At 38.9% G+C, this 24,815-nt stretch overlaps 1 protein-coding gene across 6 annotated transcripts in view; it reads left to right on the forward strand.

The window, feature by feature from the left end:
• LOC306872078 (rho guanine nucleotide exchange factor 11-like) overlaps nucleotides 1-24,815 on the forward strand; it is a 50,285-nt gene that overhangs the window by 18,211 nt on the left and 7,259 nt on the right. For 5 of the 6 annotated variants that reach the window (XM_079420442.1, XM_079420444.1, XM_079420447.1 and 2 more), the window contains exons 21-36: nucleotides 5,839-5,868; nucleotides 7,800-7,917; nucleotides 8,062-8,265; nucleotides 9,505-9,552; nucleotides 9,623-9,771; nucleotides 13,430-13,570; nucleotides 13,819-13,895; nucleotides 17,327-17,452; nucleotides 17,530-17,647; nucleotides 19,788-19,966; nucleotides 20,041-20,116; nucleotides 20,336-20,506; nucleotides 21,579-21,660; nucleotides 21,871-21,948; nucleotides 22,036-22,070; nucleotides 22,915-23,064. In XM_079420442.1, coding sequence (XP_079276568.1) covers nucleotides 5,839-5,868; nucleotides 7,800-7,917; nucleotides 8,062-8,265; nucleotides 9,505-9,552; nucleotides 9,623-9,771; nucleotides 13,430-13,570; nucleotides 13,819-13,895; nucleotides 17,327-17,452; nucleotides 17,530-17,647; nucleotides 19,788-19,966; nucleotides 20,041-20,116; nucleotides 20,336-20,506; nucleotides 21,579-21,660; nucleotides 21,871-21,948; nucleotides 22,036-22,070; nucleotides 22,915-23,064 — 1,782 coding nt within the window. The remainder of the gene's footprint in view (nucleotides 1-5,838; nucleotides 5,869-7,799; nucleotides 7,918-8,061; nucleotides 8,266-9,504; nucleotides 9,553-9,622; nucleotides 9,772-13,429; nucleotides 13,571-13,818; nucleotides 13,896-17,326; nucleotides 17,453-17,529; nucleotides 17,648-19,787; nucleotides 19,967-20,040; nucleotides 20,117-20,335; nucleotides 20,507-21,578; nucleotides 21,661-21,870; nucleotides 21,949-22,035; nucleotides 22,071-22,914; nucleotides 23,065-24,815) is intronic. The other variant, XM_079420443.1, reaches the window with a different exon arrangement.

Below are 24,815 nucleotides of genomic sequence, written 5' to 3' on the forward strand. Positions count from 1 at the left end.
TATGACCGCTCAGTCTGTACCTCATCATCTGTCTTCTTAGTTTACAGTCTTTCACTGTACTCAGATATTCTGCAGTTGAGTAATCTCTATTTAGGGCCAAATAACATTCAAGTTTACTTTGTTTTTCTGTTGTTTCTTTCCAATAGGTTAGATAATGTTCTTTTTGTTATTTTATAATTTGGTTGGGCCAAATGTTGTGGCTGATTATTTGAGTGTCCTGCTGCTGGATGTTAGTCATGTTAGTCTGTGTTTGCAGCTTCAGGACCATCTGAATCAGGGGACTTTTTTCAGGGTTCACTTCATGGTTTTTAAGGGCTTTAAAATGATAAGAGTTGGGGTCGCTCATTTTTAAGTGTTTCCAGAATGTGATGGCTCGTTTCTCAATGTGCATTAGTAGAGGGTATTGGCCTAATTCTGCCCTGCATGCGTTGTTGGGTGTGCTCCTCTGTACTCCGAGGATGCTCTTACAGAACTCAGCATGCAGGGCTTCAAGCGGATTTTTGTCCCATTTCTCAAATTGGTGATTTAGGAGAGGACCCCACACTTCACTGCCATATAATGCAATAGGTTCTATGACTGATTGGAATATTTTGAGCCAGATTCTAATTGGTATTTGGATAGATTTTTTGATGGCGTAAAAGGCCCTTCTTGCTTTCTCTTTCAGTTCATTCACAGCCAAATTTAGTTTACCAGTTGCATTTATCTTCAGCCCGAGGTATGTGTAGTTTGTGGCATGTTCAATATTGGTCGTACCAAGGGTGAATTTGTGTCTCTTTCCCTGAAGTCTGGGTCTTTTCTGAAATGTTAGTACTTTGGTTTTGTTAGGATTAATAGTCAGGGCCCAGGTCTGACAGAACTTGTGCAGGATGTCCAGGTTCTGCTGTAGACCCTCTTCTGTTGGAGACAGCAGAACCAGATCATCTGCAAACAGCAAGAACTTAATGTTGGAGTCATGTAGTGTGAGGCCAGGTGCTGCTGATTGTTCCAGGAGTTTTGCCAGTTCATTAATGTAGATATTGAAGAGGGTCGGTGATAGTGGACAGCCCTGCCTCACACCCGCCCTTGAGTGAAGAACTGTTCGTTTATTTCCAGTTTTAATTGCGCATTGATTGTTTGAATACATTGTTTTTATAATATTGTATGTTTTACCCCCAATACCTGATTCTAGAAGTTTTGACAGCAGACCTTCATGCCAAATTGAATCAAAGGCCTTTTGGAAATCTACAAAGCAAGCAAATATGTTGGTTTTGTTTTGGTTAATGTATTTGTGGATCAGGGTGTGTAGGGTGAAGATGTGGTCTGTTGTTCTATAATCTGGCTTTTGCTGAGGACATTGTGCTCTGTAAGGAAGTGTACAAGTCTTGTGTTGATGATCTTGCAGAACAGCTTCCCCAGATTACTGCTCACACAGATGCCTCTGTAATTGTTTGGGTCTGATTTGTCTCCACTCTTGAATATGGGCGTTATGAGTCCTCGGTTCCAGCTTTCAGGGAAATGACCAACACTCAGAACCAAGCTGAACAGTTTCAGTAGAGCCGATCTTAATTTGTGCTCTGTGTTCTTGAGCATTTCGTTGAGGATGCCATCTGGACCACTTGCTTTTTTGTTTTTTAGGGCCTGGATTTGATCAATCAGTTCATTTCCTGTAATGGGGTAGTCTAATGGGTTTTGATATTTACCAATTGTATGTTCCATATGAATCATTTTTTCATATTTTTGGGTTTGTTCTGGGGTCATTATAATTTCACTATAAAGTAGTTTAAAGTGATTTTTCCAGGCGTCTCTGTTTTGTATGGCTGCTTGTTCAGGATGTTTTTTATGCAGGTAATTCCAGTTGTCCCAGAAATTGTTTGAATTTATGGATTCCTCAATAGTTTTTAGCTGATTTTTGATGTACTGTTCTCTCTTTTTTCTGAGTGTACTTTTATACTGTTTAAGTTCTTCACAATATTGATGGCGTAAATCTGCATTGTTTGGTTGTCTATGTTTTTGATTTGATAATTGTCTTAATTTTTTCCTTATGGTTTTACAGCCTAAATCAAACCATTTTTCATTTTCTTGTGTGGTTTTATGGATTTTCTTAGAGGATGTGAGGTTAGATAAATTGGCCAAATATTCAAATATATAATTGATGTTCTCTACAGCTAGATTGACACCATCTGGATTGCGAGGATGAATTCTGCCTAGAAAGTTGTCTATAAGTAAGCATACGTTTGGATGGTCAATTGCAGTCACATATTTTTCTGTGCTGTTTCGTGCCCATCTGTAATTCTCTCTAATGTTGTACAGCTTACTGGGCTGTGAGTGTATGCTCGTATTTGTTGTTCTTTTTAGGTATAGAGTAATTTGACTGTGGTCTGATAGGGGTGTTAGAGGTTTGACTGTGAATGCTCTGAAAGAGAATGAATCTAGATCTGTGATCATGTAATCAACCGTTGAGCAACCATGAAATGAACTATAGGTGTACCTTCCAAGAGAGTCACCTCTCACCCTGCCATTGACGAGGTACAGATCGAGGCTTCGACAGAGCTTCAGCAGAAGCTTCCCGTTTTTATTCACTTGCTCATCAGAGTTATTTCTTGGGAAGTTTACAGTGTTTTGTGGGAAGCTCTGTCCAAAAATGTAGTTATTCCCGTTATCTGTGGTGTAGTCGGGAAGAGATCCTGTCCTGGCATTTAGATCTCCACAGATCAACACACTTCCCTGGGCCTGGAAGTGGTTAATCTCACTGTGGAGAGATTCAAAGATCTCCTCGTTATAGTATGGAGATTCAGAGGGAGGAATATAGACAGCACATAAGAAAACATCTTTAGTGGTTTGGGTAAGGTGCTTGTTGATTTTGAGCCAGATATGTGATGCTTCTTTTTTAATTGTTTGGATGTATTTGTCAATTTCTTGTTTGTGCCAGATTATGATCCCCCCTGAATCTCTTCCACGTGTGATTTTTTCATGTTTTCTAGAGGATAAAAATATTTCACAGTATCCTGGGGGACAAAGAGTGACTTCATCAGTTTTGCGCCATGTTTCCTGTAGTATTATTATGTCCATATCTGTTATGTTTTTTCTGAAATCTGAGGTTTGGGTTTTGTTACCAAAACTGGATGAGTTAATACCTTGTATGTTCCACATTGTAATAGTTAATGATTCAATTTTGTCAACAAATGTAAAAATTCAACAATCTTAATATTTCTCTAGATCAATACAAACCCAAGTTCAACACAGTATCAAGGATCAAAGAGTGCATGTGTAAACAGATGTACATGTTTTGTTTTTTTTTGTATATACATATATTGTGTGCATGTCTTTTACTCACTACTACTGTTCCAGCCGTGTGCATATAAATCTGAGCAGGTCCCTAATCTCTACTAGGTTGGTGTGGTTTGGACCTTTTAGGGCTGCAGCATAACTCCTGTGCTCCTGCTGCTCGGGCCGGTGGGGTTGTGGATGTGGACCAGGCTGCTGCTCTGCTGAGATGCTGTTGTTCCTCGCTGGAGCTGCTCTGGGTCTTTTGTGGTTGTGCTGATGTTGGTCCCAGGAGAGAGGGCCCTGTGGTGCAGGGTGCTGCTGCTGCTGGGGTCTTAGCTGCTGCGGTGTAGGCTGATGGTAGTAGAGAGCAGGCTTTGGAGGTTGAGGTCGAAGTACAGGTCCAGGTCCAGGCTGAGGTCGAAGTACAGGTCCAGGGTGGTGGGGTGGGTACATAGTGGCTTGGCCATAGGGTGCAGTCCTGTGGGTAGGATTTGTAGAGTACTGCTCAGCCGAGCCTGGAGAGGTGATGTTTTGTGGTGCTGTTGGGGGAAAGCGTCTCACTGGCTGAAGAGTGGTGGCTGCTCTAGTGTTCTTTGGGGGGCTGCTAGGGGTTCGGCCCAGGGCCACGTCTTTAAGAGTTCTGGCAAACACACGAACACTGTCTTTATGGAGGTGGACATGGTCGTAGAGATGGCAGAGGTCCAGTGTAGGATGATGTGCCAGGTGAACATTTGGCATTCCAGCACATCTACGTGAGATGTCTGCATTTACTCTTTGAATGGTGTGAGGATGGAAGTCTGATCTGGGCAGGATGGTGGAGATAACTACTTTTGAAGTCGGGAAGGTTTGTGTTGCTTTTATGGCCACCCGTGTCACTGAATCTGCCACTCGCTCCTGCTGTGCCCGCAGATCATTCGTGCCCACATGGATGATGATGTGGTTGGGTTCACCCAGATTTCCCCTGTTCAGTTGTTGTAGGGCAATATCTGTTTTTGGGCACCAGAGTTTTAATGTTTTGTGGCCAGGAAAGAGCTGTTTTTCATTGATGAATTTGCCATTTGAATCTATTAAGATGATGACTTCTGCATTCTGTGGGTCACTTCTTTGCTCTTGGGGGCCCTCAGGGGCTTCTGCCTGTGGTGTCAGTGGTGCTGCTGCTGTGGTGCTGGACTCAGGTGATGGACTGTGGGCTGCTGTTGTCTTGTTGGTGAGAGAGCTGGGCCGCTGCTTACAGGTGTGTGTGAGGCTCAGGTTTTGTATTTCTCCTTCTCGGAGCAGCAGCTCCTGCCTGACTGTTTTCAGTTCTTTATTCAGGGTCTCCCTGTCTTGCTGCAGCTTGCATATCTCTCCTCTTAGCTCCTCGACACTAGCTTCAAAGTCTCGTGTGAGGTGATTGAGTTTATTTTCCAGGTGTTGTAGGCGTTCACTGGATATTGCATGGGAGAGTGTTAGTTCTCTGAGCTCCACCAGCTCTACCTCTTGTAGGGAGAGGCTGTTTCTGATCTGATTGACAGACTGTTCCAGCTGTGGGTCGTGTTCAGCAGGGTTGAGCTCCATCTCCTCTAGCCTCTCCCTTGAGCTCTGGGCGTCACAGCCTCCTGCAGCATCACTGTTCGCTCCTTGTGTTTGTTTCTCAGCCTCTGCCAGAGCTTTTAGGTTGGTGAAGTTTGCCTGGACAGAGCTGAGACATGCTTCAGTCCCCTGGAACATTATGGTACCATTATGGTAGATATTTACAGTTAGAAATGCCTTATCCGTGTCATTTTCTTCATAAATTTGAATTTGTCTGCCGTTGCAGATGCCTAGTTTTCTATAACTTTTGTAGTATTTACAGATGACCGTGTGCCAAAGATTGCAGTCTGTTGTGTAGATGAGCAGATTAGTGATGATGGCTCTGTCCCCTTTTTGTGAAACGTCTGCCATTAGGGTCTCTGGGTTGTTCTTCAGCAGGCTGTATTTATAGGCTTTCTTGTCTTTTGCGCTCCTGACAGTCTGTGGGTATGTGATGGAGTGGGGGAGGGGCTCTCCTGCAATGGCTTCCGTTGTTGTTGTTGTTGTTGTTGTTTGATTTTTCTGTAACTGTCACTTTTTAACTGTCACTCTCAGATTGCTAGTTGTGCTAGTTTTCTATACTTTACTATATTTCAACTTAACTAAAATAACGTTTTTAGTTCTGTCTCACTAATTTGTAATAGTCTTTGAAAATGCAGTGTAGAAGGAGATTCAGATTCAGTCTTGCCTGTTATTTGGATGTGAACTGATTCCAGTATCTTCAGTTTATCCAGTTTTCCTCCTGATTCTTCTGTTTCAGTGCTCTTTAGTTGCCTTGTTGAAGAAGCAGCAAAAAAAAAAAAAAGTCACAGCAATCACGGTCACCTTAATATTGCTCTCACTTTTTTCTTCGGTTTGATATGTTTTGTTAGGTCCGTTTCACTCTAGAGATCAAAGATTGCAACAAATTTAGGAGCTCAAGTGGATCATGACTTTCCAGTTCTCTCTCTCTCACACACACACACACACACAATGCTGTAGTTTGTATCATTTTCTGTTTGTTTTCTCATTGTGTGTTTGTTCGTGTGTTTATTTCTCCAGCGTTCCATGTTCCTTTGTCCCCCACTGAAGGTACACATCCTTGTCTTTTCCATTTTCATTTATTTGTTTTAGTTACTTTTACAAACCTGGTGAAAAAACTAGTCTTTCAGTATAATAATAATAAGTATTATTATTTAATTTATGTTATTTTTATTTACTTATTTACAGGGTTTTTGTGGCTCTTAAAAAGACTTCCACAAATTAAAGTCTTAAATCAGAGCAGAAAGTCTTAAATTCATTGTCGTGTTATTAAATGTTACATACACTGCAAAAAAATGAAAATCTTCCTCAGTGTTTCTACCTTAAATCAAGACACATTTGCTTGAGACACAAAGATATGAAGGCTTTTCTTCTGAGAAAATGAACCAAATTAAGTGAGTTTAAAACGCGAACAAATATCTATCAAGCAGTTATGGAACTTTTCCCTTTGAATTAAGTAGATTTTTCGGAGCACACCGGCAGATATTTGGCCTTGCTTTAAATATACAGGTGCATCTCAAAAAATTTGAATATTGTGAATGTTTTTTTTTTTTTTTTTTTTTTTGGATAACATTTCAAAAAGTGAAACTTTCATATATTTTAGATTCATTACATGTAATTTATCTCCATAAAGCTTGACAACAGATGGAAGCATAAAGTGCTCCAAAATCTCCTGGTAGAGGGGTGCGTTGACTTTGGACTTGATAGAACACAGTGGACCAACACCAGCAGACGTCACGCCACCCGTCATCATCACTGACTTCAGAAACTTCACACTGGACTTCAAGAAGCTTGGATTCTGTGCCTCTCCACTCTTCCTCCAGACTCCAGACCTTGATTTCCAAATGAAATGCAAAATTTACTTTCATCTGAACCACTTTGGAGCACTGAGCAACAGTCCAGTTATTTTCCTCCACAGCCCAGGTAAGATGCTTCTGACGTTGTCTCTGGTTCAGAAGTGGCTTGGTAGCTCTTTTCCTGAAGACGTCTGAGCGTGGAGACTCTTGATGCACTGACTCCAGCTTCAGTCCACTCCTTGTGAAGCTCTCACAAGTGTTTGAATCAGCTTTGCTGGACAGTATTCTCAAGCTTGTGGTCATCCCTGTTGCTTGTGCACCTTTTTCGATCCAATTTCTTCCTTCCAGTCAACTTTGCATTTAATATGCTTTGATACAGCACTCTGTAAACAGCCACAGCTTTCAGTAATGACCCTCTGTGTCTTACTCTCTTTGTGGAGGGCGTCAATGTTCATCTTCTGGATCATTACCAAGTCAGCAGTCTTCTCCATTATTGTGGTTTCAAAGAACAATGGATACCCAGAAGTTATACTGTAGGGATGGTCATTAACTGAAACTCAAATGTAAATATTTTTTGAGATTTTTGACTTTAATGAGCTGTAAGCTCTAATCATCAAAATTAAAACAAAAAAACTTTTGAAGTGTTTTACTTTACATGCAATGAATCTAAAATATATGTGTACTCTGTGATTGCGAAGTACAGTAAACATCCACACAGTTGCGTGACTGACTGCCACACACACTCTTCAAAACATTAGATTCATCTGCGCTGGAGCCGTGCCGGAGCACAACCCACGCAATCAAGATAATTCTGCACACAGCTGCAATTCCAGGTTTTCAAACAGAGATGGCGACAAAGAGGCAAAACTTACGGAGTGCAGCTTTAAAAACTAATGCTTCAAACTCTGCATTTACATTTAGAGACCATATTGACACATTGTGTACCATCAGATGTATTTACTTGGTGTTATAAAGGAAACCTGTAGATATTTTAATGTATCATTTTAATTGTATAGGGTTTTTTGTTTTGTTTTGTTTTGTTTTTCAGCTCAAGCATGCTTTACAATAGTAGTTTAGTTTTAGGAGTGTTTTGTAAACATTGACAACATTTCAAAAAGTATGGTGTACCTCTTATGGAAAGATGGCGCAGATATATTGACGCCTCGTCTTTGTTTTGGTGCGCAGTTCGTCCGGGCAGCGTGAGGAACATCATCCAGCAGTTTGAGAATAGTTCAGACTCTGTTGAAGATGGTGATATTGAGGGACTGTCTTCCTGCAGCTTTGGAGAGGACGGCATGGACAGGTTTGTGTGTTTTATTCACTAATAATCATAATATTATAACCTTATTTGATCTTAAACCTTCAAATTGGGATCATAAACACAACATGCAAATGTTTTGTATGTAGTTACATGTTTATGTTAATGGAATTTGTTTGTGTTCCTCAGTCCGACTATCTCGGTGCGTTTGGCTCGCAGCGAGTCTTTGAAAGCTCAGGGGGAGGGGCGTCGGCGAGGAGGCGGGTCAGGGGCGGAGTCTGTCCCTCGTTCCCGTAGCGACGTGGACATGGAGGACTGTGAGGAGAGGGAGGGGCCAGGGCTGAGACTGTTACATCACAGCGCCTCATCCTCAGCCTCCAGCAGCTCGGCACGGTACACACACAGATAGGGCGGAGCAGTCTGAAAAATGATACAGCATTTTAATAATTTACATAAACATAATATACACCCTGCCGTCTGGGATCAGTAAGACTTTTAATGTTTTTTTTTTATTTTTTTATCAAGGCTGCATTTATTTGATTAAATATGCAGGGGGGAAAGTAAATATTACAATTTAAAAAATATATATATTTTAATATACTTTAAAATATAATTTATTCATGATGCAAAGCTGAATTCTCATCATCCATTCTTCAGTGTCACATGATCCTTCTGAAATCATTCTGATTTATTTTCAATGTTGGAAACAGTTTTTGCTGCTTAATATTTTTTTATGAATCCTGTGATACTTTTTTCAAAATTATTTGAATTAAAAGTTAAAAAAATAACTGAGTAATGATGCTGAAAATTCAGCTTTGATCACAGGAATAAATTATTGTTTAAATTAAATTAAAATAAATTTATTTAAATTGCAGTGATATTTCATAATATTCCAGCATTAAAAATATTTCTGTGTGTGTGTGTGTATATATATATTACATTACTGCTGGGCAATGATTAATCGTTATTAATCTCATCCAAAATAAAATATTTTGTTTACATTTTATATATATATATATATATATATATATATGTGTTTGCTTTGCATATTTATGTATATATAAATATACACACACAGTATATATTTTAAAAATATGTACATTTATTTACATGTATATATTTATATTCATAAGTTAAATTATATATCAATATATTTAATATATAAACACAACATATTTTTCTGAAATATACATGCATGTGTGTGTATTTATATATACATAATAAATATACACAGTACACACACATATATTATGTAAACAAAAACTTTTATTTTGCATGCGATTAATCCATTTAATCGTTTAACAGCACTATAATTATATATATATGAAGAGTTTATTAGCAAAAATAGATCACTGAAAAATAATTTTCATTGTGCATAACAATTAATCTCATCAAACTGCAGTTGGGTTATTTTGATTAGGTAAAACAAATAACAAAAAAAACAGCTAACTAACACAAAACACAATTAAAACAAGATGACATAAAAAAAAAAACATGAAACAGTTGTCTGTTTTTGCAAATAAACTCTTCATATATATGTATGTGTGTGTGTGTGTGTGTGTGTGTAAAATGATATATTGTTTTTTAGTGTAGTTTGTTCTCGTGTAACTATTATATTTTGTGTTATTTCAGATCTCTGGAGAACCCGACACCTCCGTACACGCCTCGCTCTCAGCGCAGGTGATGCAGCGCCTCTCTCTCTCTGGTTTGTCTCTGTTTGTCCGTCTCATTCTCTGCTGTCCGTCTGCAGGCTGCTGGACGCTCCGCTGGCTCTGTTACCCGACGCTCCGGCTCTGGACGAGGACGTGATCGACTCGCACAACTGGCAGGAGACGGTGGAGCCGCATGTGCTGATGTCACTCTCCTCACGAGAGATCGACCGGCAGGCCGTCATCTACGGTACACACACACACACACACACACACACACACATACACACGCACGCACACACACACACTCTAAAATCAGTGTTCATGCCACGCTTGCCTGACCAATTCATCTCAATTACACCTTATTGTTGGAATTTCTTCCAAAATTTCTCGCATCAATTCATATCAATACACTTACACCAATTGAATTAATTTAATTTAATGTAATTAACAGTTACATTTTTTGCTGTTCGTGGTGATGAAATGACGTTTCCGTTTAGACATCATTTTCATCCACAAGGGAATATTCCAGGTTTGGCACAACTTAAGCTTTATATACCGCATCTGTAATCAGGTTTCCATCTAGTTTTTGCTCTGTTTTGTTATCAACAAAGAGATATGCGTTAAACAACTTTGCGAAATTTGCTGTCTACAGCCTGTTTCCATCCAACTGGCCTTTTACCGATAAAATGGTGTGCGTAAAAAAAAAAAAAAAGTTTTGGTGCATCGCAAAAAAACAAATTGCTCTTTAGTTGTTTCCATACGTAATTTCTCCTATTGCGTAAATTATAGGCTGTAGGCTAGTAGCCTGTTCTTCATCCGTTTGAAACAAAACAGCCTATTATTAAATTGCATAGGCATACATAAAATTACTTTTATTATCAAGTGTCATGAGTTTTTTTTTTTTTTTGTTATAGACTTTTAGATAGGCTACTTGATAATCAAGCAATGATCATAAATAGCTGCAGCTGTATTATTATTCTGATTAACGTTTATAGGAAATAGGAATGTTCAATTTCGCTTATTTTATTTCTCCTAAACGACGGTCGTTAAGCCATATTAACCGTTAAACCGACAAGATTGTTAAATTACAATTTTAAAATGGAATTATTTTAATTATAATAATAATAGTAATATTATTAGTAATGTAATTGATTTGATTTAATATAACATTTATTTTACAATTTATTAAGCTTGTGTTCAGCATCATTTTGTGATTTATGCGTTTTAGAGGCCTTCAGCAGAAGCACTTCTAATATAGTGCCTCACGTAAATATTTACTCATGTAGTCAAAATCTGAGCAAAATGATCACCTAGCGCACTTGAGAACAGTTTAATACATTGATTGTGTGCCTGTCGCATGCTGGACATCTTTAATAAGTGATAAGTGAATAAGTGAATCTTAACTGGCTGTTTACAGTGAAATCTCAACACTTCCTCCAATTAAAAAGCAGTCCAGGGTGAAGCATAAACTGTGTGAAACACGAGAGAAGCCAGGGATGTTTTTGACTCCGATGGGGATATTTTACATCGTCTCTGTTTCTCCTCAGACAGCCCCAGACATGCCTTCTGCTCATTCTGAGGCTGAGATGTTGAGTTTGTGTTTTAAGATGATACATCTATGAAAACTACACCAGTCAAAGTCATTTATGATCTCAGATGGCCTCAAGCCTCAGACATCAGCGTTTATGAGTTTTAGGAAGCTGTAACCTAAATCTAAGGCTGTTTTGAGAGACACACGTCCTGAGAACACACTAGCTGTGAACACCCTTCAAGGATTCACTGTGTTTGGGGCGTTTTATATGGACCCTACTGAGAAATAAAATAATGCTCGTTAGTCTGCGACCAGCAAAATCAGTCAATGTTGTTTCATTTATACTTTATAGTATGTTTCCATCCACATAGATGGGATGATGCACAAAAAAACTTAATGTGCATTAAAAAAATACTTTTGCACTCAATTGAGATGGGTATTTCACCTATCGCGCCATTTCAAGATGGTCCTATATGTGTTGTCAAAGACTGAACGAAACGGCACACATGATTGGGGTGGAGATGTGCAGCCTAGAGTTTTCTTAAGCCGCTCCCGCTGAGTGTCTGACCATTACCGCCCGCTCCCGCTCATTCTAATATTGTGTATCATTTTTGCGCTATTAATATGTGGAGTATTGAAATCACATTTGAATGAGCGCTCGCAGTTCACTTTCGATCTCGCGCTCACTTGATATTCTGATCGTATTTATTTCCAAGCACATTTTAGTGATGTATAATTGTCCATGAAGGCTGGAAGTGAAAAACTCCTTATATTCATGTGTGCAGAATTATTAGGCACGTTTTCTTTTACAGATAAAATGAGCCAAAAAAAGAGATTTAACTGAAAAGTCAATAATGATTAAATCCCCAATGAGAAATATTCAAAACTAATGCAATACAGAAATTGTAAAGTTAAGACAGCGGGGTTAGACAAAAACAGGTGGAGAAGATAAGACACACGGTCACTGCAAAATAATTAAGAATTAATGTGAAGAATTAAGAACCTCAAACATTTAGTCTCCAGCGCCATCATTTTCCAGAACTGCCAACCTTCCTGGAGTGTTTGCGTAAAAAACCCTCACTTAATGAGAATAACAGTTGTGAAATACAAGACTAATTTGTATAGGCTTTATAGACGGATAAGTTGAGAGTGACTCTTGAAGGACCAGCACCACATCCTCTGGTACCACTGTTTGAAGAATTTCTCTTCCAGAATAGCAGGAAGTTTTAGGAGCTCATTTTTAGTCGACCTCTGCAAGACAGACTTTTCAGGATAGGAGATGGACTAAAAATGAGCTCCTAAAACTTCCTGCGACATGGAGCTAAGGAGAACATGTAGAACTTGAAAAATAAGAAAAACCGCTTCGTGAAAAGCGTTTACACTTTAAAAGCAAATAGCTATTTTTTTATTTATTTTCTTTATTTTTTTTGCAGATTTGCACATGTAAGAGGTTTAAAATGCTCATGACATATTCATGAAATTGTGTGCATTCCTCTTGGTCAAAGATGAAAAAATGGGATTTACAAAATAATTTTGACTTGAGTTATTTATTAATGAGTAACGTCTCTATTGAGAGAGTGTGCATTTTTTAATGTTAACAGGTTTAGTGTTATTACAACATTTAACCACTTTTTATTAATTTAACATTTAAATCTTGTACAGCAAAAAACAGTTGCATATTTTATAAATTGTAATATTGAATATTACCAGTATTAACTTCAATGGATTTCTTTAAATTCCTTCGAACACGACTACTCAAAACGGTCTAATTTATTTCAAACATTATCACTCTGAAATGTTTAATGTAAATGTAAAGTGTTTAGTACTGTAAGGTGTTTCATGACACTATATTCGCTGGCGTGTGAATTTGAGAGGTGCTTGATATAAAATAAACGGTGCTTAAAGTCCTTGAATCTGGTGTTCATGAAAGAGTGGGAACCCTGATCACAATGTCTTGGACAAGTTAATCTCGCAATTTTATTTAATCTTATTTTTAATTTTTCGCACAAGTTAAAATCACAACTTTAATACAATATTCCAATTTTTCCACAAGTTAAATTTGCGACTTTGGATGGAAACATAATTACTGCCCTCTCCTATTATAGTAAAATACCCTAAATGTTACAGATAAATAACACTAACCTGTATATGGCAAATAACACTGTCTTGTCGTTTCCGTTAGCATGGTTAGCCTGCTAAGCTAGCGTACGCTACACATAAGCCTGTAGAAGGAGTTTGTGCTTTCATTTTAACATATCATAATATCATTTTACCCATAATATGTTTGTAAATATAGCGATACAAGTAATATAGTTTAGTGTCTGACACACTGCTTGTTGAGAGATTAATTTGACGTCTAATGCTTGGTCTGTAGAGCTGTTCACCACGGAGGTGTCTCACCTGCGGACGCTGCGGGTTCTGGATCAGGTGTTTTATCAGAAGATGCAGAGCGTGCTCAGTCCAGAAGAGCTGTCCTGTATCTTCCTGAACCTTGCTCAGGTCTACGAACTACACGGTCAGAAGTCTCTCATGTCTACCTCTGGTTTGGCCGTATATGAGCGACTCAACTCCTGTAGGATGTATATGCATGCGGGATGGAAATTATAATAAGACGTGACTTAACTTGATTTGTGTAACACGCTATTTCACTGTAAAGCAGAATACGAACTTTGGATGCAATCTGCTCAATACTGTGCAAGATGTGCTCTTTTGTAAAAATGCATAAATGTAATGCTTAAGTACTAATGGAGTTTTTCTATCCAGCGAGCTTATGTGAGGCCATGAAGAATTGCAGGGAATCGCCGATCGTTCAGGGCATCGGAGGCATCATGCTGGCCAGAGTGAGTGTCTCGGTCCTCTCTCGTCTTTCTCTCTTTAAGCTATGGAAATAGTTCACTCAAAAATATATATAAAAAAATTAATCAGTTCATCCACGATGTGGATGAGTTTGTTTCTTCATCAGATTTGGGGATATGTAGCATTGCATAAGTGGATGGATGACTGCAATGTGACACTGATTTTATACAACAGTATTTAAATAAACAAGAAGTTAAAATTAAGTTACTTAGATTTTAGACAAAATATTGACTGTTTTTGCTCAATTTCACTGATGAAAATAGTTCCGATCAAAGCCACAGCAGAACTGTGTCTCCGAGCAACACACTGCGGTGTTTCGTTACTGAATGAATCCACGTTTTTCAACGAGTCAATGATTCAGTGGCCCATTCATAAGGACAGTCACTTGCCTCGTTTCTGAATGAATCAGCCGTTTGAATGAATGAATAAATGACTCGCTCGTTAAAAGAGACACTTGCCGCCACCTACTGGTGGTTTGGTCATATTTAAAAGTATCATTGCATTTTTTTTCAACATTTATTTGTATGTTTAAAAAAAAAAAAAAACCTTAATCTTAAATTATTTATGCATTTGAAATTTTGCAGTGTAAATGCATTTATGGCACCTCGGCTTCATCAAACAGTCTGTGTAAATGCATCTAATGCCACTTCAGATGCAGCTTCTGTTTCCTCAGCAATATTGAAAGATAAAGTTTAATGCTAATTTCATTTGAATAGTAACAACTCTAGTTTCTTATTATGCTAACTGAATTAAAGTAAGATTGTGATGTGAAAGATGACATTTAATAAGGTTAGGGGGGGGGGGGGGGTTACCATTTATAAACACAGTTTGACATCTGTTGTGTTACATACAGCAACTCATACATACAGCCATTTCTTCCTCTTTCCAGTCACAGAGCACTTTATTTTAAGAGTTGTTTAATCTGTAACTTAATCCAGATTGGGGGAATTGTAATGTTTAATAATTTATTTTATGTAAATTTAAATTTGCATAGATCTTAGTTGATGCTGTCAGTATGTCAAAAATCGGTATCGGCAGGTCACACTTCCCAAAAAAATCGGGAATCGGCCAAGAAAATTGCCCTTGGTGCATCTCTACTCGTTTCCACCGGGCGGTACAGTACTGTAAGGTTCGCAATTATGTCCATTTCCATTGTCAGAAGTTGTGAATGGTACCAAAATAGCGAACCGTACCACTTTTTTGGTACCCTTCCGTTGGGGTACCTAGCACAGCAAAGGGTACCAAAAGGGTGGAGCTAAACTCACTGCAGGACGTTGATTGGTTTACTAGAATCGTCACTTTTGCATGATAAAGCTTCTCCTTCACTCGTTCCGCTCTGCTGTCCATGAGTGTTGGGCTTATTTACATCAGAGTGCACAAACACACAAAACTGAGTATTTTATTTTTTCACACAGACAATAGCGTTTCTCAATATGCGTTCTTGTCTGTTCTTGTGGACTTGTGAAACGTCATTGTCCAAAAACCCGTCGTTGTCCAAAAATTCTTCAGGTGAGAATGTAGTTGTTTAAAACTCAAATCTGCAGTTTATTTATAAAGATATCGTCTGGCGCCTAGCGCTGGCTCTGATGTCTCTGAAGTGATTAAACATGAGAAACCATTGGGTATATTTAACAGGCATTCGTGGTCTCATGAATCTATGATTTATTCCTGGTCATATCGTTTTGGCTGAGCACAAACTTATTTTTTACTTTATATATTTATTTTGAACTTTACTGTAGTTACAGCGCTAACTTTGTAGCATACGTTTGACTGAATTGTTTGTTTTTGTCTTAATTTCTGACATAAAAGAGGCAGAGTTGTGCTGATTGTCACGCTTTATCGGCGATTGCTACTTTCTGGCATACACCACGCCTATCAAGTAAAGGGTACTGTTGGCAGTGGAAACGCAAGCTGGATCAGGGTACCGTACTGTTCTGACCCGGACCATAATCCACACCACTCCAGTCCATCACTTAATGTCTTGAAGACAAAAGCTGTGAGCACTGGGAGTTTTCCCGCTGAGCCGCTGTATAATGTGGGCCGGCCCATTGCGTAAATGTATATAAATAATGAATTATAGTTAGTGTATGTAGGCTTTTCCTCCATCGGCCCAGGCGAATGGCCCCCGCGGCCCGTTTGAGTCAAACATTGTAATTAATATAGCTGTGTGCTCCGGCTCAGTGCAGCGGATCAAAGCGTTCGTCAATGTCACAATGATTGAAATAGCCAATCAAAGTGTAGAAGGCGGGATTTACTGTTCCCGGAGCTGAGCTGCATGCCACATGAATGCGAACCCACTCTGATGTAAGCAGCTAAACATGATGAGACAATTCAGTTCAACTGTTTATGAAGAAAAATCCTAAACGACAGCTCATTTTCAGGGGTGCAAAGTACTACTTGTCTTTTCAAATTTCTTAAATTAATGCCACGTTATCGGTCACAACATAAGATAAGAGTGAATGTTTGTAAATCTCTATCGAGGCTTTCTTCTGTAATTTCACGTGTCTAAGAATAAAAAAACCCATAAAATATAATTCTTAAACTTACTCTAGAACATTGTAAAGTGCTGTGATTAGGATATAGCCTATATTAATAAAAATATAATTTGCTCGTTCACATGCATTATTTTATATACACACTAGCAATCAAATGTTTGAAATTAAGACTTTTTATTTATTTAATAATTTATTTGATCAAATAAATATGAAATATTACACTTAAAATATAGTTTTTCTATGAAAGATATTTTAAAATGTAATTTATTTCTGTGATCAAAGCCGAATTTTCAGCATCATTACTCCAGTCTTCAGTTTCCCTTCAGAAATCAGTCTAATATGCTGATTTGCTGCCTAATTATTATCAGTAATTATTTGTGGTCAATTAACCTATTACTAATGGTTTTCATTATTATTAATACAGAAAACTGTTTTCACTTAATATTTTTGTGGAAACTGATACCTCTGCTTTTTCATGATTATTTAATTAATACAAAGTTAAAGAACGGCATTAATTTGAAATATAATGTTTTCAACATTGATAATAATCAGAAATGTTTCTTGAGCAGAAATCAGCATATTAGATTGATTTCTGAAGGACCAATAGAAAGGCACCATAAAAAACAGCCCACATTCTGCACTACAATCAAAGTCTTTTAAGCACAGCATTGTGGACTGATGTTATATTTAACGTTAGTGATATTAAACTGTCCCTCTAAAAAAGATGTGTAAAAATTCTTCTTATTTATTTACTATTTCTCATATAAACCAGAAATGACTAATACAGACTCATACACATCTTGGATGGCCTGAGAGGGAGGAAATTGTCAGAAAATGTTAATTTTTGAGTGAGCTATTTCTTAAACACTAATGATTTTGCTCATGAAGCATATGCATCACGCAGTATGTGTGTGTTGTAGCTGGAGGGAGAGGCTGGAGATCAGTTTGAGGAGCAGGTGTCTCATCTGTGCAGTCAGCAGAGTCAAGCGCTGGAGCTCATCAAGAACAAACAGCGCAAAGACCCTCGCTTCGCACACCTCATACAGGTAACGCATGCATCAGTGCTTTCCCAGATCATCCATGGATCATACGAGTGTGTGTTGACGCGTGTACTGTTTGTCAGGAGTGTGAGGCCAGTCCTCACTGCCGCAGGTTACAGCTGAAGGATCTGCTGGTGGCTGAGATGCAGCGCTTGACCAAATACCCTCTGCTGCTGGACAACATCATCAAATACACAGAGAGTGAGTGAACACACACAGATCGCTATAATGAGACGGGATCTACTTGTATATCTTGTACTGGTTGATCATATACGTGACCCTCGACCACAAAACCAGTCATAAGGGTTCATTTTTTGAAATTGAGATTTATGCAATATTTGAAAATCTGGAATCTGAGGGTGCAAAAAAAAAAATCTAAATATTGAGAAAATTGCCTTTAAAGTTGTCCAAATTAAGTTCTTAGCAATGCATATTACTATTGTAGCGGGCTGAAGAATCACACGAGGGGTTGAGGGTTAACAGAAACCCCGGAGGGTGTAATTTATTAATAGTTCCTTGTGTGGGGAAGTGCCAACGTGTCTTTAGTGCTGCAGTCGGTGCTCTGTGATCGTTCCTCTCCCCGGTGTGGGTGCTCCGTGCGTCGTGCTCGTGCTCCAATCCCGGGGCTGGTCGGTCATGCACTGGTGTCTGCTTGGCACAGGAAAAAAAGACAAAGGTTAGTTGGCTTCGCTCAGGAGTCATGGCTCAACCTGTCCTTCGGCGAGGCGGCTTTTGTATCCCTCGCCGAAGTGGCGTCAGCTGTGCCCGACCAGTGATTGGGAACAGGTGTTTCTCCTCTGTTTCCAGGGCGACGCTGATAGGTGCTCGGGACGCATGTCACACTATTCAAATATTAAAGGAACACTCCACTTTTTTTTGAAAATAGGCTCATTTTACAACTCCCCTAAAGAATTGAGTTTTACCGTTCCGTACCATGGGTGCAGCAGGAGCAATGATATTACGCAGAACCTGAAAGTAGTCCCCAGCTAGGTAACTAGATATGATATAGCTGGGGACTACTTTCAGGTGCTACGTCATATCATTGCTCCTGCTTCACCCATGGTACGGCAGCAAAGTTCCTTGATTATTACGCCGGAATGAGAGTATAGTCCCTAGCCATCGGCCCAGAAAATCACAACTTTTCATTTTCCATCAGTCTTAGTACACGATGTAACTACAGAAGAGTCAAGTTTTAAAGAGGAAAATTATGGAAACTCTTTGACCCTAACGGTCCAATCATATTCAATGATCTATGCTAAGCTAAAAATGCTACCGCCAGACCCGGAGATCGGCTGAATGGATTCAAAAACTGTAAAACTCTACTGTTTAACGCTTGGGGAGTCGGAAAATGAGCCTATTTCCAAAAAAAGTGGAGTGTTCCTTTAAGTTTTGAGATATTAACGGTATGAAATTTACCAAATATCTTCATGGAACATGATCTTTGCTTAATATCCTAATGATTTTTGGCATAAAAGAAAATTTGATCATTTTGACCCGTACAATATATTGTTGGCTATTGCTACAAATACACCCGAGCGACTTAAGACTGCTTTTGTGCTAAAGGGTCACATATGTGCAAAACTAAACATAATTTTTGTGATCTATTAAATCTCTAACCTATTGTGTGATTTAAATAAATCTCCAAGGTGAAGTTATAAGTTATCAGTAAAAGATGGCTATGATGATAATCGGTTATAATTGGTATTGGTATATGTTATATCACGTTTTATGTTGTGTTGCACTGTTGTTACATTGGCAGGGCCTGCCATCTGATCTTTTTGGCTTGTTGTTTCTGATTGCACTTTAACCCCAAGGGGGAATCCAGATCAAATCCCAGAAGTGAACATCTAAATAAAATAAAGTTCAAACTTGTTTTGAACAACCTGTGTCATTTTCAGATTGTAAATCGGATTTTTTGTGAAAAAATTGGGGATTTTTTTTTAGGCCATATCGCCCAGCCCTAACATGACTATACATTATTACCAATACCAAGCATTAGGGGTCATCTAGAGATATAATATTTCGGATTTTAAAAATGTTCAATTTCAAGTAAATGCTGTTCTTTTGAACTTTCTATTCATCAAAAAATCCTGAAAATTAAAATATCGCAGTTTCCACAAAAATATTGTGCAGCACAACTGTGTTCAACATTGATAATAATCAGAAATGTTTGTTGAGCAGTAAATCAGTATATTAGACTGATTTCTGAAGATCATGTGACACTGAAGACTGGAGTAATGATGCTGAAAATACAGCTTTGATTACCTTTTACATATATCCACATAGAGATTAGTTCTGTTAAACTGTGATTAATATTTGTCAATATTATATTTGTGTGCAGCGGCGTCTCCGGACCTGCAGCTGCTTCAGAGAGCACAGGCCTGTTGCCGTGGGATTCTGCAGGTCGTTAACGAGGTCGTCAGGGAGACGGAGCACCGGCATCAGCTCAGCCAATACCAGCGCAGGCTGGACCTGACGCCTCTGGAGCGGCTGGCCAATCCCGTCGCAGCACAGTTCAAGGTGCGAGCCGCCCCGTACGCCTCATTAATGATGCCAGCATCGCTCTTCATGCGGTCTTCTTCCCTCTCCCACAGAATCTGGATCTCACCACTAAGAGGATGATCCACGAGGGGCCGCTCACCTGGAGAGTCAGCAAAGACAAAGCCATCGGTAAAGACCGATATTACAACAGATTCCAAATTAAACTAACTAAAAATAACTATAGTGTCTGCTAAAATACATGACTTAATATTGGTATTTTCGCTACAGTAAAATGTGGTAATGCACAGTTTTGTAACTGTGTTGACTTCAAATGTACAGTTTGTATATAAAAATATATTATTCAGGGCTGCAGTTTTGCAATAATAATGTTTTGGGTGAATGTTTCAGAGGTGCAGGCGCTGCTGCTCTCAGATCTGCTGGTGCTTCTTCAGAGGGGTCCAGACGAGCGGCTCGTCCTGCGCTGTCCGTCACGCTCGCTTGGCGGAGCTCCAGACGTCAAGATCCCCTTCTGCCCAATCCTGCGCCTCGACTCCGCCCTCGTCCGGCCCGTCGCCACAGGTGAAACTTCACACGCCAGGCTTATCCCGTCCAGATATAAATCTCTTCTACCAGGGAGTCCTGGCCAAAATAGCAGCACAGAAAGTTTGACATAAACAGATTGCACACACAAAACCAGAAAAATAATATCTTAACCAACATCATGAAAAAATAATTACATAAAACATTCACGTTTCTTCCAGGTAGGACTCCAAAAAGTTTCTAAAAATATTTAGAGATGGAAGGGCTTCTAACATCATAACACTCTGCATTTCTTTCCATAACCTAGGACCATAGCAGTATATCATGATAAGAGATTACAAATATAAATTGGCAATTTACCTAATAATTACTTGGCAGTAATTAGTAGCATATGCATTTTTCTCCTTTGGTACAAGAAGGATCAAACAATGATGGGAACGTGAAGATGCATTCGTCACAAATCATATTGCAGCATGATATATGACCCTGGAGCACAAAACCAGTCTGAAGTCGATGGGGTAAATTTATAGCAATAGCCAACAATACACTGTGTGGGTCAAAATTATCCATTTTTCTTTTAAGCCAAAAATCATATTTAGTAAAGATATTTTGTACACTTCCTACAGTAAATATATTAAAACTTAATTTTTGATTAGTAATATGCATTGCTAAGGACTTCATTTGAACAACTTTAAAGGAGATTTTCTCAATATTTAGATTTTTTTGCTCCCTCAGATTCCAGATTTTCAAATATTGTCCGATCCTAACAAACTATACATCAATGGAAAGATGATTTATTAAAAAAATTGACCCTTAAGACTGGTTTTGTGCTCCAGGGTCACATATATGCAATCCAACTTCTTTAGTAAGGATAAGTTTGCATGCATATAAACCACATCACCATAGTCCAACACTGAGAGGATCCAACTTTAGCATTTCTTTATACGAAAGAGAAAACCCAATTTAGGTCTGAGCTTTTTTTAAAAGATTTTCAATATGATACATATACGTTTATACATGAACCTAACATATACCTTAAATGAAAAAGGATGCATGGACAAGACTCGAGAGTTGCTTTCAGATATTAAATGAACTCACGTTCATCTTGCAGACAATAAAGCGCTGTACGTGATCAGCACTTCAGAGAGTCAGATCTATGAGCTGGTGGCCGGGACATCCTCAGAGAAGAACAAGTGAGTCGCTGCTCAACCCTCATTGGCTGCTTGCAGCCTATCAGGGGGCTTTATTAATTCCTGCTTCCTGTCTTTAATAGTGGGAAACATGGGCAGTTATTATAAGCAGTCTTTACTACATCTAAAACCATGTTTTTCTAATTCTTTTCTAATTGTTATGCATGCATTTGAACGTCTAGTAACTCCCTTTCATTGGATGTTTCCTCGCAGTTGGAAAGACCTGCTGGAAAAGACAATCGCTGCAGTCACTCAAGGAGCAGGATCGAGCAAACAAGGATCACCAGCACCGTACGTCACACCATCAGCTCATAAACACTGAACTCTACAGCCATATCCTCACTGTACCTGATGAAATCATGTCTGCTCTTGTTTCAGGTCGTCTGATTCGCGTTCCTCTGCCAATGCATTAGGTAAGAGTACCAAGAACTGGAGATTCAGAATATAATGGCAGTATATACACTACTGCTCAAACGATTGGGACCAGTACAGTTTTGGATTACTTTTATTCAGCAGGGATGCATTAAATTAATCAAAGGTGACATTAAAGACATTTATAATGTTACTAAAGATTTCTATTGCAAATAAATGCAGTTCTTTTGAACTTTCTATTCATCAAAGAATCCTGAAAAAAAAAAAAGTTTTTTGGAAATTGATAATTAGAAATGTTTGTTGAGCAGTAAATCAGTATATTATTATGATTTCTGAAGATCATGTGACACTGAAGACTGGAGTAATGATGCTGGAAATACAGCTGCGCATCACAGAAATAAATGACCTTTTACTATATATTATGTTTGAATTGCGTTCAAAAGAATACTATATATCCATGGGGCAGTTGTGGCCTAATGGATAGAGAGTTGGGCTTGCAACCTGAAGGTCATGGGTTCGAGTCTCAGGTCTTGGTGAGCAGAAGACACTTTTAAAACCTCACCCCAAAATTTTGAATGAAGTGCAATTTAATGTCCGCAAATGAAATGTATAAATTGCTTAAATTAACTGTTATTTTATACAGTTAGGGTGAATGTTATTATCCATAGATAAGGCTGTAGATTTCTTAATTTATGATTGTGTTAATCCATGTTCCATTGTCAGTGCACGCTATTCTGCAGAAGCACCGTTTTTGTGGCATTTCATCAAAATGCAGTAACTTGCAATACTAGTTTTCCATTAAATCTCTGTCTCAGATATGTCACATTATTGAAGGGAAATGCATTATTAATTGATAAGAGCATGACATCTCCCCGTCTCTGTTAGATGTGTCTCTGGAGCGGGACTCAAGTGAAGATGAATGCGCTCTCACGCCTGACACCACACCGACCGACGGCTCAGACGCGCTCCGGCACCAGGACAGAGACGGCTGCTTCCAGAATAAAGCCGCTGTCGCAGAAGCTGCTCTTCAGGACGGTGAGCCTTTCCTTGTGTTCGCTTGCCATGGCATTAATACACCAACCCACCAAACTACCACTTCAACCAGTTACTGTTATTAAATATAAAATGGAAAAACTTAAAGAACTTGAACTTATTCTAAGTTAGCAACCCAGGCAACATTTCTCATTTTCATTTAAGTTGAAGAACTAAAACTACTAGATAATCTGTCATGTTTGTGGGTGTAACAGTATACAAACATGACTGTTTGGTTCGTACCTCGGTTGTGACATCACGGTTCAGTATGGTTTGGTACAACAGGAGGGAAAAAAACGAAACATAAAATTGCTATTTCTTTCAATAAATTAAAGGGAAGTCGTGGCCTAATGGTTAGAGAGTCGGACTCGTAATCCAAAGGTTGCGGGTTCGAGTCTCCGGCCGGCAGGGATTGTAGGTGGGGGGAGTGAATGTCCAGCGCTCTCTCCACCCTCAATACCACGACTGAGGTGCCCTTGAGCAAGACACCGAACCCCCAACTGCTCCCCGGGCGCTGCAGCATAAATGCTGCCCACTGCTCCGGGTGTGTGTTCACGGTGTGTGTGTGTGTGTTCGTTCACTGCTGTGTGTGTGTGTGTGTGTGTGTTCACGCTGTGTGTGTGTGTGTGTGTGTGTGTGTGTGTGTTCGTTCACTGCTGTGTGTGTGTGTGTGTTCACTGCTGTGTGTGTGTGTGTGTTCACTGCTGTGTGTGTGTGTGTGTTCACTGCTGTGTGTGTGTGTGTGTTCACTGCTGTGTGTGTGTGTGTGTGTGTTCACTGCTGTGTGTGTGTGTGTGTTCACTGCTGTGTGTGTGTGTGTGTTCACTGCTGTGTGTGTGTGTTCACTGCTGTGTGTGTGTGTGTGTTCACTGCTGTGTGTGTGTTCACTGCTGTGTGTGTGTGTGTGTTCACTGCTGTGTGTGTGTGTTCACTGCTGTGTGTGTGTGTGTTCACTGCTGTGTGTGTGTGTGTTCACTGCTGTGTGTGTGTGTGTTCACTGCTGTGTGTGTGTGTTCACTGCTGTGTGTGTGTGTTCACTGCTGTGTGTGTGTGTTCACTGCTGTGTGTGTGTGTTCACTGCTGTGTGTGTGTGTTCACTGCTGTGTGTGTGTGTTTGTGTGTTCACTGCTGTGTGTGTGCACGTTGGATGGGTTAAATGCAGAGCACGAATTCAGAGTATGGGTCACCATACTTGGCTGAATGTCACTTCACTAAATTCAATTATAAGGAGCCCTTTTACATTACTAGGTTATACAATTAACAACAGAGCCCAAACTTAAATTTAATTACTAATTTTTAAATGCTGTATAATAATCAACACAGCTTAAAAAAACATGGAAACATAAATTGCACACAATGCAGTTTTTAAATTAACTTCTAAATTATCAAATGTATATTTGTTGTTGAAATATATTCGTTTACACAACATCATTCATGTTTATTTCACATTAAATCTAGCAGTAAATAGTAAGCGATGATCGCGCTCACTCGCGCCATTTGAACTGAAACGGCGATCAACATCAAAGTGTGTCAAAACTACATTTATTTGAATTTCCTGGAAATAATTTGAAAGATGAGACCATTTCTTATCAAAAGTAACAATATATAAAACTGGACATTTGTTGAAAATACTAAATACAAAAATAATAGTCTTTTCAAAACATGAAAAAATTGTATATAAGTAATACTAGAATATCTCTGAAATAACAGAAATTACCTAAAATTGCATTATGAAGAGAATTTCTGTCCATCCA

The sequence above is a fragment of the Barbus barbus genome (genome assembly GCF_936440315.1).
Source record: "Barbus barbus genome assembly, chromosome: 1".
Taxonomy (NCBI): domain Eukaryota; kingdom Metazoa; phylum Chordata; class Actinopteri; order Cypriniformes; family Cyprinidae; genus Barbus; species Barbus barbus.